The 19580-nt window shown below is 30.7% G+C and overlaps 1 protein-coding gene across 7 annotated transcripts in view; it reads left to right on the top strand.

The window, feature by feature from the left end:
* The first annotated feature begins 366 nt into the window (after positions 1–366).
* The window catches only part of LOC134720695 (tyrosine-protein phosphatase 99A-like), a 43104-nt gene continuing 23890 nt past the window's right edge, over positions 367–19580 (top strand). For all 7 annotated transcript variants that reach the window (XM_063583184.1, XM_063583168.1, XM_063583160.1 and 4 more), the window contains exons 1-11: positions 367–455; positions 1944–2028; positions 10877–11224; positions 13215–13338; positions 14914–15095; positions 15654–15835; positions 16187–16301; positions 16733–16933; positions 17269–17364; positions 18170–18342; positions 19119–19278. In XM_063583184.1, the coding sequence (XP_063439254.1) occupies positions 1977–2028; positions 10877–11224; positions 13215–13338; positions 14914–15095; positions 15654–15835; positions 16187–16301; positions 16733–16933; positions 17269–17364; positions 18170–18342; positions 19119–19278 (1633 nt within the window). In that variant the 5' untranslated portion in view covers positions 367–455; positions 1944–1976. The remainder of the gene's footprint in view (positions 456–1943; positions 2029–10876; positions 11225–13214; positions 13339–14913; positions 15096–15653; positions 15836–16186; positions 16302–16732; positions 16934–17268; positions 17365–18169; positions 18343–19118; positions 19279–19580) is intronic.

Here is a 19580-nt window from a genome sequence, read left to right as displayed (position 1 = left end):
CCAGGTGGTATACCATAAAAAATCTACAGTATAATTATAAATGTGCATGCATTGCTTTTTTTGTGTAAGTTTTCATATTAATATGGATAAGAAGATGTGGTATGAGTGACATGAGTGACTGTGCAAATGGGACGACTCAGCCTAGCTGCCGCCGAGTGCCGGGACATTTTTGATATCATTTTTATACTAGTCACAATTTGTACAAACAGCTATATAGTATATTCATATGTTTGCAATATGCTGATTATTTTTAAGAAGATTTCAGTATGAATAACTATTAATAGTTTTTAATAATATTCATCGAAAAAAACGAAATATTTTTAAAGGCACACAATCAAAGTTTCCCGCGGATCAACTTAAAGGTCACATGACCAACAACCGGAAATGGATTGAAGATTAGTCAAAATGGCGAATAAATTTCTGTCAGAAATGTATTGGAATTTGATACTCTTACTGTGAGTAATTAGTAATTATTATCAATTATAAAATACCACACTCCATATACATGCCCATAAATGTATTTAAGGGTTATGATTTTAAATATGAATAAGTCCATTTACAGACGATGTGGGGTTCTAAAATGTACCGCCACTCTTCTCTTGAGCTTTTCAAATTTTTTATGATTTTGGCTACCTCGACTCGATAACGAAGGTTAGTTTGACGTTTTTCTCTGCGAGTTACAAAGTGTTATCACATAAATGGACGAATAAATTGACATCTTTTGTATTTCACAAAATATGAGGCATGTTTATACTTTATGTGACGACAATGAATTGAAGGGTGCAGCGGAGACTCCATAAATTATTGATGGACCTCTTATACAGTTTTTATGAAATTCTAGTTCAGGTAAGAATATTGTTATGTTAAAAACGGAACTAAAATCTTGTGACCATTGTTGTGAATCCAGTGGTGAACATGTATAGCCCAACAAGCTCTGTGCATGTCTTAAAACATGTAAACATAACTAAAATATAATATTAAAGGAGTTGTTTGATGAATAAATTTACAAGCCAGCTTCTTTGGTGCCAGACTAGTGTTCATTGAAATGCACAATAGACTTCTGAAAGAATGCATAGCATATCAAAGAAGTCTGACCAAACCAAAACTTTTTTTAAGAACTGCGGAATGGTGTCAATTTATAGAAAAAGTTCCTGATTTTGATCTTCTTATAAAGCCGGATCCTTCTTATACATGTACAGTGGAGTCCCCACTATCTGCACAACCCGTGATATCGCACATTTGCCAATTCCGTCATATCAACACAGTAACACAAACAAAATCTTTCTTGTTATTGTTTTAGCCTTCTGTAGGGACAAAAAAGAATAAAATTGACAAGTTCAAGAGTTTTAATTAATAACTGCAATCCCTTGATTTACCATATTTGGACAATTCTACTAAAAAAAATTTACATCATCAAATAAAATTTGTTTTATTTAAGTCAAATTTATATCAGATTGAAATAGTTTTTGCTCTGCATCCTTAGCAGTATATTTGGTTCAAACTCAGCTATATTTTGCCATTTAAAATCTATCCTTTATTCAAAAAAAGATATTTTTGGAAGGTATGTGGAAATCATCGGACATTGGAGGAACTCTCAGAACAGGGGTTTCCCTAATTTTGGACACACATAACACAAAATCTAGAGGATGAAACCATACAAACAAAAGATTTTTATGTAATAAAAGTATGTTATGAATTTGTTCAAAAGGTCAAAATGAACATGAGGGGAAAAAAAATTGGGAAGGGTGAAATATGGACACAGGAGACAGTATATTCAGTCTAGTTTCATGTATATACTGCATATTTACATACATTTACACATGCAATTTATAAAATGTTGTTATCATTTGCTAATGTATGCCCATGTTGTTTTTTCTGTTCTGAATTTTCATAAGGTTACATACATAAATTGCATAATTTGCAATATTTATATTTTATTACAGGTAAAAATGTGAGATGATGAGATCAGCACTGAAATGAAGAGACATTTTGTTTTCTTTCTCTGTCTTCTGTGTCATGTATTTGGCAGTAAGTATTTTTATACCTATTAATTGAAAACTTGCCAGTGAAACTAAAATGACAAAGCGATCATGACTTATCATTGATTAATCAGCATCTATCAGGGTGCTAATGTATGCCCATGTTGTTTTTTCTGTTCTGAATTTTCATAAGGTTACATGCACAGACTAATTTTCTTGGGTGTAGCTCATCAGATAATTATTCCATTTGTTAACCCTTTCCTCCATTGATTTTTTTTTTTGCATACTTGATTCGCATAGATTTTTTTGGATAAAATGCTGAACTTATGCTTTGAAGTATTAAGGCATTGTGAAAAATAACTATTTCATCAAATAAATTTAAGTCAGATATTCCTATGATATTCCTTTTCATATTGGATACAAACTTTATTAAGTCAACTGCAGACACTTTGTAGTCAAAGTATTTCAACTGAGCTACTTCACAGGCGTCAAAAGGCGTCATTATGGAGTAAGGGGGGTGGCGTCAAAAGGCGTCATTATGGAGGAAAGGGTTAAAACTATATTTCTGAATATACTTTTTTGCAATACTCTTTGCAAATAAAATGTATACTTTTAATAATTTTATTGAAAAAAAATTAAACTTATTTAATTTGTAGTATTTCAAAATGATACTGTTAAAAACTTATATTCCAAACAAAGCACTGAACACAAGGTGAATTTGAGAAAATCAAGAATCATATTACTGGAAATCCAACTATTAAGTGTGGTGCTAAAAAACAAACGCAGACCAAGGAGTTCCAGGATCTTCAAATAGCCTGTGATGATCTCTGTCTGTATGTTACATGTATACTGTACATGTATATAGCTGTTTTACAGAGAAAATTTTACCAAATTTATGTATTCCTCAATAGATTGAAATAGATTAAAATATCTTTGATTTTAAAATTTGCATTTGAAATTCACACAGATTAACTTGCATTTAGTAAGTACATGTATGGGTGAGATGCATGATGTAATTTTTTTCTACATGAACTATACTTCCTTAGTAGCTGTCATCTCAAGTTTTACTCTGATTTTGAAAAATATTGCGTGAAAATGCTTACATGGCTTATCTGATTTTTTCCATAGATTTTATTTGCCAGAATATTCAATACCTAGCTGCAGAACTATTGCAGAAGGTCCTTATGTTAAAACAAAATCTACGGTTCTGCAGCTAACATACATGTATACCATGCATATACATTGTATATGTATATTTTTGTTCAATTATCTCCACTTGCTCACTTTTCTAATTTGTTGACAAAGCAAGATTCTACGGCTGAAGGCTTTGTTTATTTTACATAATATACATGTACATGATATAAAATCCTGCATTTTCTGAAATATGTGTCATACAAACAAATGATTGACAGGTTTTAATTAGGATGATGGAAGGTTAATTAACCCCGTGATTCATTATTTTAACCTTAACATATGACATTAAGACCTTTGGGAGTCAGAGTTTCCCACAAATTTTATATTTATATATGCCTCAGCTTGGTAATCACAGAATTTTGAATAAACATACAGTCTATTAGAAAACTATATTATATAGGATCACAATTAAGTGATATACCTAAAATGGTTTACTTTTATAAATTGTGACTTGGATGAAGAGTTGTCTCATTGGCACTCATACCACATCTTCCTATATCTATATACCTATGTTCATCATGATTGTACCAGCATCACACTGGTTCCAGAATTCTTTTTGAGTAAATGAATTCTTAATAAGTTGGTAATTGTTTATATTTGAAAGTCCTAAAAGTTTTTTACTACACAAACTAAACAGTTAAAAGGACGAACAGTCTGAACAGGTTAACATTGATGACCACTCCAACTGTACACCTTAGTGGAAAATGTTTAATAGTAGTGAGATGGTTCCAGTTCAAGCTCAGCATTGAAACTCTCCTGATACTCAAATTCTCTTGTACTGAATATGCATGGAATATTTGCCACTGGAAGTTATCTCAAACTACCACTGCTCTTACATCATTCAAAATGATATCTGCTAGTGGCATGCTGATATTTTTGTGACTTGTACTTATAGTTCTTAGATTTCATATAATTATTGAAATTTCAAAAATGATAAGCTTATTTCTAGAAGATTGAAATCAAAGATAATATATATATCTCTTGTTTTCCTTATAAATTACAAATCCATGTTTTTGTTTTTCAGTATGATTTTTCATGTAGAACATATGATATCATACAGTGACAGATGCAGGGGAGGGGTTTCTGGATGTTTGTACCCCACTTTTTTTTGGATGTTCGATGACTTTGAATGGAGTCATCTGGTTGGAATCCCCTCTTAGTCCTTGGTTGGGAACCTCAAATTTTAATAATGACTGGATCGGCCCTTTTTGCTTTGTTACATGGAGTTCATAATTATCTTTGCTGCGTAGCAAGTGTGCATTTAATCCCACTGGTGTTATAGTGCAAAGTGTGGTTGATGATGTGAAAACAGATATTTCTTCTCTGACCAGCACTGTATTGTATTAATGAAGAACTGGACATATGGCAGGATAATTAGAATCTGATTCATACATTGTATGCAGCTCTGGAGGCTTTAATTAAACAGAATATTATCATGGCATTAATAGTTTTTATTTTGAAACCTGTAAAAAATTTCATCTGGACAGGTTAATAATCCTTCGTTGAATGGCAAGCTTAAATTTAAAGCATTGAAATTTTAGAATATGAATAATGGTTTTCTTGATGGTTTAAACTATCTTATTCAGGTCATTTTAATTTGTAAAACCTTTACATTGTACTGTTAGATCTAAAAAAATCAATCAGAAAAACATGTTCGTGTTAAGATCATAAAAAAATACAGATTATACAGTAGTTAAGTGAGTTGACATTGAGGTTGACATAGATATCGGAAAAACTATAAATTAGTAAAAAAGAAATGTTCAAGTTGAGAAATTAAAAAAGTAGAGATAACTGAAGCAATTGACAGAGGTATCGATGAATATAGATTTTGTATGCTTAATATTCTAAACTGCTGGTGTAGGTACATTTTTATTTCTAAATTAAAACATTTGATTCTGTGTGGATTATAGAATCTACAATGTACTCAGGATGATGGAGGGTCAGATGCTTCCAAATGGAGATATTGTAATGATGAAAAATTCTGTCTGAAAAAATATAATCTTGGACATAAGATATTGGTTAGATATATTTTCTCTGTCTCAGCAGATAAAAGATAGTAGACTTAAGACTTTAAATTCATTATTCCTCACTGTGCATTACTGGAATATTATATTGTATAAGTAAAGTCGGTAACGGGTTATAATTCAATTACCAAAATTTATAGTCAGCCTGCAGAGACTAAGACATACATCACTGCATCAACCATGTTATACATCCTATCTTTTACATAGTTTTATCAGTAATGTAGTATTTATAACAAAATTTGCATTGTCAATTGTTTCCTTGTTTTAACAAAAAGTGGTTGCATGTTAAGATTGTGTTTCATTACTAGTGTCCACGCGTCTAGGTATGATCTTAAAGACCCAATACTTGACTGGTCTTTACGAGTTTCATATTCCTACAGGATTCCTATGGAATATTTTCATTTGAAGAAGCCATGGAAAATCAATAGAGTTGAAATTGAGGACAAACCTATATAAAAGCTTTGTCTCCAAGAATTTTATTGCAATTACTACTTTAGATATTATGTCTGTAAGGCTTAGGCTTTATTTTTTGTTTTCATTTCAAATTTAGATTCCATGAGAAATCAATAAATGAAATTGATAGTTTTGAGGGCAAAGATGAAATGCTAATTTTAAGATAGGATTAATATACTGCTAAAACAATTCAATTATCATCTTGTCTAGATAATTGAGATGTGGTGATTTTATGGCTGAATAATTTCTGTTTGGCACATTCAAAACCTAATTATTTTTGATAATCTAATTTAAGTACCGGGTAATCAGGATAGTATTTCATTTAACTCTAAAATGAAGGACATTCCTGAATAAAAAAGTACTCAAGGGTTAAAAGAGAGGAGATCAGCCCCCTTTTTTGGTGTGGTTAATTTTGAATAGTCTTTGGTCTACTATGTGTGTTTTGTATACTGTTTTTTGTCTGTTGGGTTTTTCTTTTTAGTTGTGGCATTGTCAGTTTATTTTCGACTATAATTGTGTGTGAGTGTCCCTCTGGTATCATACATCACTATTTTAGATATCAAAAACTAGTTCATTCCTTCTTCATATATCTGTTCCCAGTGAAAAACCTTGTCAGCAGTTTATTGGGTTAACTTTATATATCTTAAATTAAATGTTTTTATCTTTCAATGACTTTGATGTAGATTGCAGATCTTTGATAAACTCTGTCTAATTTATTCAGTACTGTTTTTACAATCTGAGCGATTCAAAGCTAGACATATTAGCACCCTATTACAGTCTATTACTCCCGCAGACACAATAGGTATTGTGTTATTCATTGCCATTAAAAACAATTGTTTTTGCTATTGTGTTAAGCCGATATTTATCTCAGTTTCCGATTGTCATTGCAATTCAATGGATTTTACAATTGTGTACAGCTGATTTCGATCTGTGTTACGTATTACACCTGCCGTTGATAGTTTGTGATTAATAGGGTGCATACTGCATACATGTATGAAGGTGCACTTGTCTGCAGTTGCAGATTGTATGTTACTCTGTAAATGTTCTATGTTTCTTTTTTGTGTTGTGTGGTTGGCGTCACAATGGTATATTTCCCTCTTCTCCTTTTATTCTTTAGTACAGATCTAAATCTTATTCACAGAGATGTAACAGTTGGGCTTTAGTCCAAGAGTAGCTTTCAAACTTACAAAGTTTAGAAATTAATATAGCATACTGATTACACTATTAATGGCTGTCACTGCTATGACAGAAACAATAGGATTTGTTACAGATTAAAAGTGAGATTGCCATTAAAACAATTGTTTTTGCAACCCTGTACAGCAGATTTTTATCTTTGTTAACATTCCATAGCTTGTAATAGGGTCTGAACACTGGAGTAAGTTCATGTGTGATCTAAAAATATATCTTTATCTAAATGTCCTTTTTACAACACCATAAAAGGTTGTATGTCCAATTGTCATGTTTTGATGTTTATCATGGTCATTTATGTTCCCAGACCATTGTTTACAAGACATTTGTTCCCCAATACACTATCATGCTATTGATGTAAAAGATTGTGGTCGTATTGTAAACATTGAAATCTACAGCTTTTCATGTGTGATCAGCTGATCATTAGCTTATAACCATGTAAATTTCTCCCATATAAAGTATCTAATCTTGATGAAATAAGGGAAGGAAAAGTTGTTAGTGATGAATTATGACTCAGGCTATCTTTTGAACTTCAGTTATTAGGATTGGGGGTAATTATACGAAATTATTGATTACTCGTCACTCATTAAATGTTCAATCAGTTAAACAGTCCATCTGAGAAATTGTCTGTTAGCTTAACTTAGCTATAATAAAGTATAAATAGGTCACTGAGGCGAAAGTTATGACCTACTGGTACAAGAAATTGTCTTGTTAGCTATGAAAATTACTCGGAAAATTACAAATTGATCCATCTGAGAATTTGTCTGTTATAATCTTATAGCTATAATAAAGTATAAATAGGTCATTGATGCAAAATGTCTGAGGTACTATTATTCTTAGAAAACTTGCCGTTATTGATGATAAAGATTACGAATAAAAAGCCCACTGTTCCAAAATGTGCATAGTATGATACTAAGTATAACTTTTATACACTGAAAAATTATATAATGATCTTGTTAGCTATGAAAATTATAAATAGGTCACTGATGCATTAAAGTCTTAGTACTATAATACTCTGGGAATTTTTTGTGATTGCTATAAATACTTGTAGTGTAAATAGGTCACTGATACACAGTTAGATATATTGCTTAGGGAGAATAGTTTCATTATTCATTAGAGTATTAAACAAAACAATTAAATTGTATTAAGGTCATCATTCATGAGAGAAAATGAATTTTATTTCCTTTTCAGTTGATTATTTTCTTTTTTCAAAGGAGATACATAATAAATAAGTCATTATATTATTACATCTATGTAAATCTTCATTTATTGTAATCAATGAATGTGACTGTGAGTGTGGTTTGTTGCTTTTTAAAATTATGATCTCTTTGTAAGGAAAGAAGATATAAATTGTGATCAATAGGCATTTTTATTTAGTTCTTTGTTTCTGGTTTTTGGAAATAATCATTTCATAATAAATGGATGTCTGTTATATGACTAATACACAGAAATTTAATCTGTCCATTCTCCTTTTATTTAGGGCACAGGAGCATGTATGATGTTGTTTGTCATAAACTCTATGTGAATTAAAGAAGTTTTATGTAAATCTTAAGACACAACTTTTTTTGTAGGGAGAGCTTCATGATTAAAAGGAGTTGCTCCTTCTATTAGAATTGAAACTGGACAACAGTGTTTGTCAAAACTTTATTTGGATCCTACATGAATTTTAACGTTGTTTCCAATTCAGTCGTAGAATTTATGACCAGCAGTACCAGTATTCATGGAATTTGATGGCATTATAGTCCATTAATTTCTAAAATAGGAATAAAATGGAAAAAATTCAAATGAAGATTGTTGTTTTGACAATTTTAGAAAGCTTACAAACCCATATTTGATATATATATGTATACATATATTGTCACATTGGTCCTGATGATATGTGAAAGTTATTAAATGTGATGAATTGAAACAGCTGTATAATTATATTTACTTTTTTATATGTTATATATCTATATAGTATAGATTCAAGCCTAATACTGCATAGGTTATGATATTTATCCACTTGATGATGTGAAGTTGTAATATGTGTTTCTCTAATTATCTATAATGATTTAATGAAAAAGTTCAAGTATTATATAATAATCAGATTTGATGGGATTTCACTTGTTAACATGTGGAAAAAAATAAGAGTCGTAAAAAAGACTTTTTTTAGCTGATGAAAACTAAGATGATTATTTTCTCCACGTTTTATGCCAAATACAATAAATCTCTTGTGGATAGGCTTTTCCCTATCTTCATTAAACCCATTCCACCCATGTCTTGTCACATATCAACTTTTACATTTACATTTACAAATGCATCTTTGCCTATTGTCAAAGATTTGTACTTGATTTATTAATCCATTGAACATAATTTACTCCATAAGGAGTGCAGGGCCCAGTAGTATTTGTTAATTCAATATGATAAACAACAATAAATTACTCAGTAGGGATGGCCGGGTCCAGGGTGACTAAATATAAGTTTTTTCCCTCCATGCACCCAGAGGGACAAAATAGAAGTCCCCTTCCCAGGTATCAGGGAGACTAAATAGAAGTTTGTCCCGTCTTGTGCCTTTTTCAAATGTAAAAAGGTTGAAAAGACAAAATATGCAGTTAAAAAGTTATAATAGTTTGCTATTCTATACATGTGTGCATCTGTCTGCTAGCCTATTATTTAGGCATAATAACTGAAATATAATATTTCCATTGAGTCATGTCAGGGATCAGAATTTAAATACATGTTTAAATAAGGATTACAATTGTATTATTTTTCTTTAAAGTCATTTCTAACTATAGTGGAACAATTTCATAGCCATATTTAATTTTTAAAATCTATAAATCATGATTAATTTGTGGTGAATTAAGTAATGAGGTAATATTTTTAAAAGTTTCAAAATATGATAATGTTTCAATTACAAAGGGTTTAATTCCATTGACTGGTTAGGGGCGTCACGCTACTTAAGTAGGTTAAACATGCTCATAAATTCAAATAATCACATTTTAAAGCCTTTGATAAATAGCAAAATTTGTTTGCTTAACCTTTAAGATGAAAATGTTTAAAAAGTCATATTCATTATGAATAATAATATAGACCTTTAAATGTTGGTGTTTATTTTATACACTCTGTTTTAAGCTTGTACTGAGAATGGAAAACTTTTAACTGGTATAAATGTTTGTATGATACACATGTCAGAAAAACTGATTTGTTTAGCTAATAAATTAATCAGAGTTAGTAAATTCATCTGACTTCAAAAGAGAATGATCAAGATGGATTTGTTTCCTGAAGATTATATTCTGGTATCAGTGAAGTAAAGCATGTCCCCCTTTTGTAAGGCTTAATCAGCCAATACAATTGTTTATACAAATCATAGTGTTACTTTTCTATTCTAAGGATGATTTGATATTTATTTATTAGTTCTATACATGTCGAAGTGGATGAATATAAGTTGCCTTGAAAATACTTTCTTATTAAGTCTGAAATAATCTCTCCCTCTCTTGCTCAAATATCTATATATGTATTCAAAATAAAATACAAAAAATTGTAAGTCATAAAAAAGTTGATACATCTTGATATGAGCTGTGGGGCTAGGCGGTGGAAATGATTTTGGCACAGACGAAAGATACATGTACAATACTAACACATCTATATTTCATACATAAGTTGTTTCAGAGGAAAATAAGAAATGTTATGCTAATTCATTTTCAGAACAAAGTACATTTTTAGTTTCAGCATACATTTTTTTTTTTAAATAATCCAATATTAGATAAATGTTTGAGTGCGGAAAATGATAAAAATCCTCAATTCTGTAAAATAGGTCTGTTAATATCTATAGTATAATACCTGTCACTTATCCAGCATAATTCACTGTCAAGAACACAGTCCTTTGAACAATATATCTTTGTTGATATCTGCACAGTTGACATCTATAGCATCATTATTGAAGAGTCACAAAAAAATAAAGCATTGTCTGCAAATCAGAACTTTTAAAAAGCTGCTTTCTGATCCTGCTGAGGCTGCTTGATTTAGAATATGTTATTTAACTCTTTTTTTTCATTCAAGGCAAGGCAGAGAAAGATGGGCAAGTTTTTGTGACGGTGAAGACAGATGCCATTTTGCCCTGTGGTATAGATGTCCCAACAGACAACCAGACCTATGTGACCTACACATGGACTGAGAGAGCTGTCTTCCTGTTAACTGCCAAGGAGGAGGAAGGAAATATCACTATAACCTATATTGTAGATTCTTTAAAAGCAAAGTATATTCTAGATGCCAACTACAGTTTGATTATCAAAAATGTAGATCTTGACGATACAAAACAGTATACATGTTCTGTTGGAATATTCAGAGATCCTGATACTAAAGATCTTATTCAGAAGTTTGAGAATGTTACAGAGCTTTATGTTCAAGGTAAATAAAAGACATTTATTTTTATATATCTGCAATGTTTTGCTGAACAGCAATGAGTTTGAGAGCTACTGTACACACAGTCTTCATGAAAAACTTATCAAGTTGCAAGCACAAAAGTCAGTCACGATTAAAATGTGTATGGCTTTTGAGGCATCTATTCAGGGAAACATTACTGCACAGTAAACACACATACTGACCTGGGCCATAGGGCATGTGGTTGCTTCATTACAAAACACTCTTGCTGGGTTTATACTGGTGTACTAATAAACCTCTACCATTTTATAGAAAGAAAGGAGGGTGATAATTGATAAAGTTTTAGCAATGTCAGATGTATACTTTCTTTTTTTAAAAAGAAGACAATTCTTGAAGTGCTCTCTTAATTTAGCAACAAGGAAATTTAGGATATGAGTAGTTTTAAACAGATTGAAACTTTAGTAGCCAACTGTTAATTGCACTATTTAAAGACTTTAATAAAAGCTTGTCCTATTCTGCTTGTAATCAATACCACTATAAGTGCATGTGACCTAATTTTAATAATGAATTTAAAATTTAAAAAGAAGTAGTTTTAAAAATTTTCTTATCAGAATTAAACTGTGCTGTTGAAAAGCCAGTAAAAAAATATAAAATAAAAGGGATGGTTATCAAACTTCCTGTTCAAACATCTATTACAAATGTACGACACACCTGCATGTTGGCTTACGTTCCAATATAATACCAATATCAGGTGTGGGTAAACAGAACTTGTCTGATTTTATAGTTATATTGCTTCTTGATGAAGAAGAGATTAAGCAGAGAATAATTTAAGATATGGATACCAAATTTATTTTTCTTGACGATTTTAGGAATAGTGATAATCAAAGAAAATTGTCATATGATTCAATTTTAATTTTATCAAGTGCTGTATTTTAAAAATATTTGCATTAGAAAATTAATTCTTGTATCTTGTTCTTATTTTGCTATGAAATTTAAAGCCCATTTCCTGTCATATTTAATTTGTGTACCAGGTGTAATGATTTTAGTAAAGGATTTGACCACATACTTAATTATATCAGTTATTCTTTATTTATAAAACATTTGCACAAGTGTTCTTGCATGGATGATAAAGCGTTTATAAATAAACATTGATAGTAGTACATGTAATAATAACTAACGAGGGCAACTGTGGACTAGAAGAAATATTTTAAATCAATGAATAATCTGTAAAATTGGCAGATCAAGAAAATAGTTTTAATTTCATGATCTCCTTGATACTTTTACAGTGTTCAATCTAGACTCTAAAGACAGACTCACAATAACTAATTCAAATGTTCCATGACTAACAAATTTTCGGATGGCTTTGTATTCAGAAATTTGCAAAACCACAAAATCAAATATCCACGAAAGTTCTCATCAATCCATGAAAATTGATACCCTCGAAAGTGAATAAATCCACAGTATTGATAAACATATGTATCCCCTTGATTAGTAGTTTATCCATTTATAACTTCCTCTCTAAAAAGATGTACAATAAGATTGTTTAGACCATGGAAAAATAAATGATGGTTTCCCCTAACCCGACCCGGTCATTCGTTTACCGCCGATTCATTTAATTTTTCTGTAAAAAAAAAAATCAAAATTAAAATAATTTTTTTTTACAGAGACAGCTTAACGTGTTGCAAATATGCAAGATTTTTGTTCCACTATAGAAACAAAACATATAGATATAAAATAACGCATGGTTACAAAAAAAAAAAAGAAAAAAAAAAGCCTGCATGCCAGGTCTATAAAATTTTCCCATGTTAGGGCAAACCAACAATTAATTTTCCGTGGCCTTAAGTTAGAATATGCAGAAAACTTTCTCCCACCATCCCAATTTCTGGTGTTTCATTTTTGATTTGCGAGTCATTTGCCTTAATTTTGTTATGATCATATTCAATGAGATGAGGTTCAATTTTATATACCTTATAAGTTCTTGAATATAATAGATTTATGATTATTTTTGTTACTTCAGATGTACCAAGTAAACCAGGGATGCCACAAATAGGGAGTTTAAAGTCACGTACAGTTTCTGTTTGGTGGTCAGCCAGTACAGAAGAAAACAATAGTCCAATAAGTAGTTACATGATACAAGTCAGGTTAGTATAATGTCACAAGCCAATTATTACCAAAGCTTCCTTTATTTTATTTCTCGCCTGCGACAAAAAAGCAAGATACAGTATATTGCTTTTCAAAGGACAACAACGCTGGCAAAATTTGTTAAGTTTTCTGCTTATGTTAATTTGATTGGAACAACTTGTGATAGATCATTGATATTTACTATATAATTGTTTATTATTATCAGTACATATCAGCTTGACTATTCTAGGCCCTGCTTCCTAAGTCATGGTCCAGTGACTTCAAATTAATAAGTTTTGAAGTTTAGTTTTCTCCTTTAGTTAGTTTGAAAAGAACTACTTACAAAAAACAACAATATTTTTCATAGAGTTACATTACTCATTACTGTCTGTACATCTCAGTTTGTCAACCATTTCCAGGCCGTGTCGTCTTGATTATGGTTCAGGGTCTTTGAATAAATATGCATGCACCCCTGCCCTTTATGTGAAATTTTTACATTGTTTACAACATGTACAAGTTAGTGTTTTGGTTATTGTAAATGAAACAACTTATGATAAGTCAATGGTATTTGGTAAACAGTTTTATTATTTCCATTAGGTTATTTAATCTTGCATAGTTTACATGTTTAAATATGGTAATTTGGATTTAATATTTGCTTTTTACAATCAAATTTTCAAAACGACAAGACATATCTGTCCAATGATTATTTTATTTGTTTCAAAGATTTGAATAAAGTCAACTTCTCAATCAAGCTTGTATAGCATATTCTTGAAAAATTAGATAGAAAATCAACCATTTTTCATCCAAAATAGATATAAGAAGATGTGTTATGAGTGTCAATGAGACAACTCTCCATGCAAGTAACAATTTATAAAAGTAAACCATTATAGGTCAAGTTACATCCTTCAACACAGAGCCTCTGCTCACATCGAACAGCAAGCTATAAAGGGCCCTAAAATGACTGGTGTTAAAACCATTCAAACTGGAAAACCATGCTTGTCAAGGGAAATAACTAAAAATGACTGGTGTTAAAACCATTCATACTGGAAAACCAGGTTTTTCAAGGGAAATAACTTAAAATGACTGGTGTTAAAACCATACATACTGTAAAACCATGTTTGTCAAGGGAAATAACTAAAAATGACTAGTGTTAAAACTATTCATACTGGAAAACCAGGTTTGTCAAGGGAAATAACTAAAAATGACTGGTGTTAAAACCATTCATACTGGAAAACCAGGTTTGTCAAGGAAAATAACTAAAAATGACTGGTGTTAAAACTATTCATACTGGAAAACCATGTTTGTCAAGGGAAATAACTAAAAATGACTGGTGTTAGAACCATTCATACTGGAAAACCATGCTTGTCAAGGGAAATAACTCAAAATGCATCCTTTAGAAACCTATCTATTCAGTTATAAGGTAGGCATATCATTTAGCCCTTTGATATAGTAATTTATATGAACCAATCATGAGTGCTAACACAAACTAAAAAAAGGTACCAAGCTGCTTTTAAATACTTTATATAAATTTTGGGACAGAATAGAATTGTGTTTCATTTGACTTGAAATGTAGAATTGTATATTTATATATTTAGGACAAATACAGAAAACTGGGTATTAGGAAATCAAGTGACAACAAACATACACCAGAAGAATATAACAACTAACATGAGCCTGCGACCGTATACTTCTTACAAGTTAAGGATTGTAGCTGTCAATAGTATAGGAGAGAGCATGCCCAGTGAACCAAGCATGTTCTTTATTACTCCTTCTGAAGGTCAGTGTAACATAATGGATTAAAATCTGAATATTTTTTGAAAAGCCATAAAAAAAAACTACAAAGAAAAATGTAGAAAGTTTTGGTATTGAATCTCCATTTTGTGACATATTATGCAAAGACAAATATGATGGAGAAGTTAGAGGGTTGGAGGAAATAAAGCTTAAATTGGAATTCATCAAGCGTTTTTATTATGCCCCACCTACGATAGTAGAGGGGCATTATGTTTTCTGGTCTGTGCCTCCGTTCGTTCGTCCGTCTGTGCTTCCGTCCATCTGTCCTTCTTCAGGTTAAAGTTTTTAGTCAAGGTAGTTTTTGACGAAGTTGAAGTCCAATCAACTTGAAACCATGTACTGTGGACACATTCTTGTTTTTTAATGTACAGAATGAAATAAATGAAAAAGTACATTAAGAACCTGATTATAATTATGATTAAAATAATGCACTTCGGCAGATTAGAATATATGCAGCTGTGGTAGAAATTTATCAACATTATTGTACCGTTATAGGATCTTCTTATGTTTGAATATTCTTGTAAAATTATTTTTTTATTTGTAGAACCTGAAGCACCACCAAGTAACCTCTTGGCAACCAGTAATAACAGTTCTGTGATACATATTAAGTGGGACCATCCAGCATCAGAGAAGATCAATGGAGAATTAAAGGGTTACCAGGTCATGTATAGTGAAGCAAACAAAAAAGTGTTCAGTGTTATAACATTTGAAAGAACAGATAAAACTGTAAGTAATTTTAGCATTCTTAAATCAGTGTTGTTTAAAAAAAATATTGATAGAAATTAGCTGTTACTCTAGGTAACTAGAAATAACACCTTGACTAAAAGAAATTTTTTTTTGAATTTGGCCATTTGACAAAAATGTAAAAAAAGATCACAAAACTTGAACCACAAACTTTATGGGGGAAATTTCATTGGATAAATAGCAGATTGACAACTTCTAATTTTGATCATTGAGAAGCTTAATATTTCTGTAACAGTTGAACACAAGAAAAAGAGTTATCTCCCTGTAGTGTGATGTACCACCTTAAACTATAAATATAACCTCAAGTTATGATCTGTGTGTGATTTTTTTCAGGAATTAGATATTCCAGGTGTGAAATCCTATACTGAATACCTGATCCAGGTTGCAGCAATAAATACTGAAGGACCTGGCCCTGTTGCCAATGCTGCTGTAGTTACTGCTGAAGGAAGTAAGTACCAGTAGTGTTTAATTTTATTGAGCAGTAGCCAAAAATTCAACTTGACATTTTGAAATTTTAAAAGAAGGATAAAACTTGTGAAAATAATAGATACTGGTGCAAGACTTGTTACAATCACTTGTCATTTTAGAAGTTTTTATAAAAACTGTGGATTTCTAATGGTATTGGTCCTCGAACAGTGCTAGCAGTTGGAACAAAAATGGGGAGCTTTAAACAAAAAAATAAATTTGAGACCATTGAGTTTGCAATCATTTTGGTTCTTTGAAAAAGTGGTTTAAAAATAAGTTGTAATTAAAGGTATAAAAATATGAACGTGATTGTTTTTCATTTTTCCATAATTTTTGTACCTGGCGACTTACTGAGAAGGAAAAGAAATTGCACATATATATCTTTTTAAAATTTATTCATTATTTTTGTTTTAGAACCATCAAAACCAAGAATCACTCACATATCAAGAAATACCCCATCTACAGTGAAAGTTCATTGGGTAGAACCAAAGGTGATTAATGGGAGACTACAAAGTTATGAATTACAGTGGATTAACACAAATACTGGTGTTGTCAGGACTAAAGTTATAAATGGCGTACTGAGGAATAAAATCTCAGAAAATATCACTAACTTAGGTATGCTATGTTTAGATTAGAAGTGAAAGCTTAGTTGGAAAGTTAGAAGATACATGTATATAGAAGTATTGCTAATAGATTTGTTGTCTAAATATATTGTAAATTCAGAAGTGTTGTTATGGGAAAAATGCAATAGAAAAAACTCTGGCATTTATAAAAAAAATTAAAATATTTGAATGTAATATTTTCTGTAATTGTTATAATTTAATCATCCACTTTTGTTCATTGTTCAACAATTGCCAAAAGGTTATGTCATTTCAATTATACGGTTGGATTATTATTTATAGTAGAAGGTTTGATACCCAGTATGTTACAGTGAATTTTCTTTTTTACAGATCCTTATACACAGTATGATGTAAGAGTAAGAGCTGTAACAGGTGGGGGCAAAGGTCAATTTAGTGATAGATATCCTGCAATGACAGATGTAACAGGTAAGGTCATAGGTCAAGTACAATTTATAAATTCTGAAATTACAAGGTTATCCATGTCATTAATTTAAATTACAAAATGCATTGAACATTTTTCTTTTCTTTCAAGTTCTTATAGCGAACCAATGAAACATTTTAACAGAGTCATCTTCTCTTGTTCAACTATTTAAACTTTTGTCATTTCTATTGTCCCATTGAATAAATACACAGGTTATTATTCTCTGTGCTGTTTATTCACAGTGACCTTAAAATTTCTTTTAAGAAAAATTCCTCATTCATTGACTAATTTACCTGAGTAAAAAAAATATCTTCTAGTACAGGCATCAACACACAAAACTGTATGTGATGTGGAATTGATTCAATATTCTAAACCCCAACAAACATCATAAAAAAGTATCTTTAAGGACATGCATCAACACACAAAACTGGATGTGATGTGGAATTGATTCAATATTCTAAACCCCAACAAACATCATAAAAAAGTATCTTTTAGGACATGCATCAACACACAAAACTGGATGTGATGTGGAATTGATTCAATATTCTAAACCCCAACAAACATCATAAAAAAGAATGCATGTAAGGATCAGGTTTCCATTTACTGTAGATTCATTTATTTTGGAGGATATTTGATTACATGGGGTTGGCAAAATTTTGCATTTAGGTCAAGAAAATTTGTAATTCATTGAATATTTAGATTTAGTTCACTTATGTTAATGAAAATAATAAAAATTGGTATTTTTTTTTATAAATATGAATTTACAGTAATAGATGATACTATAATAACTTACTGCTTTATCAATTTTAGCGCCAGGAGCACCTACAATTTTAAATGCTACAACAATAGGGACGGATACAGTTTATCTGCGATGGCTTCGTCCAAAAAAGTTCTACCGTGATGTGGAAGAATATTTAATAGAATTTATTGATCTCGACTCATACTTTACAAAGACTAAAAAGATTCCTGAAAAAGAATATGAGGTAAGATTTAAGTTGAAACTTTTTCTTTTTTTTGCATGCATTACATTCAGTCATTGCCCTTTATTTCACTAGTTCATTCATTTGTCTAATATTTATTAGAAAGTATGGTTCAAACTTATCTTAACTGTACTGTTAGTTATCAAATGACTTTTTAAAAATAAGAATAAGATTTGGTATGACTGAATGAAGCAAATTTTGTCCACCAGAGATACACAGCACAACAAAAGAACTATAAAAATATGTTGGAAAGGGATATCAGATTTGTAATCACCACAAAAATATAAAAAGACTAAAGACACAAAGTATTGCTCTAATGCTGAGTTCACACGTAATTCCAATTCGAAACGTTTTACGTTCTAATGTCAATTCTAATTCAAATTACAATGTGCGTCAAATTCTCTAAACTGTCCAAACGACGTTGACTTTCAATTGGAATTAACAAAAGCGTATTTCTAATGAGAATTGGATAAATCGAATTAGCTTCGATTTAATAAAGAAGAGTGTGTGAATGCGATTAGCGAATTCGATTCTCATTCGATTGGAATTAAATGTACGTGTGAATGAGGCATAAGATTTTTTGTGAAAAGTGTAGCAGTTTACACAATAAAAAAATTCAATATCCAAATTCGAATCTTCTTAACTTATTATTTATTTCTGATTTATCATCATTAGTAAGGAATACTTTGACCCTTGTTAACCTTTTATACATTGGACGGAGAGTTGTCTCATTGGCACTCATACCACCTCATCTTATTTATATTATGTATATGTTTTAGGTTGTAAAATCCAATGATATGACTTGGATTGAATCTGCTGTTAGTAACTTACCCTCTAATCGCCATTATTCTGTCAGGATTGCTGGACTTACTCAGAGTCTATTTAATGCTCATCAATATCCAGGGAATTATTCAGCTAAAGAGTTCTTCTATCTCCAAGGTGAATTTTCATGTTATATTTTCTTAATTGTATACTAACTTTTATGTTTGGTGAACTATGAGTGTTCTGCACATTTTTTCCTGTAATAATTTTGTGAAATATTTCATATTTGATTGAGAACTGATCAAAATGTTGTGTTTGTTACTTGTATTGGATTTGATTTAACGTTAAAATAAAGTAGATATAAAAATAATTCTTTTCAGATTTATTTGTAAAAATTATGCAAACAGATGGTAAATTAAATTAACTCTCACCAATGATGTCATTTAATGTTATTGGATATACTGTATACATCATGCTTT

This window comes from Mytilus trossulus, chromosome 1 (genome assembly GCF_036588685.1).
Source record: "Mytilus trossulus isolate FHL-02 chromosome 1, PNRI_Mtr1.1.1.hap1, whole genome shotgun sequence".
Taxonomy (NCBI): Eukaryota; Metazoa; Mollusca; class Bivalvia; order Mytilida; family Mytilidae; genus Mytilus; species Mytilus trossulus.
This window is presented reverse-complemented; position numbering and strand designations above follow the sequence as displayed.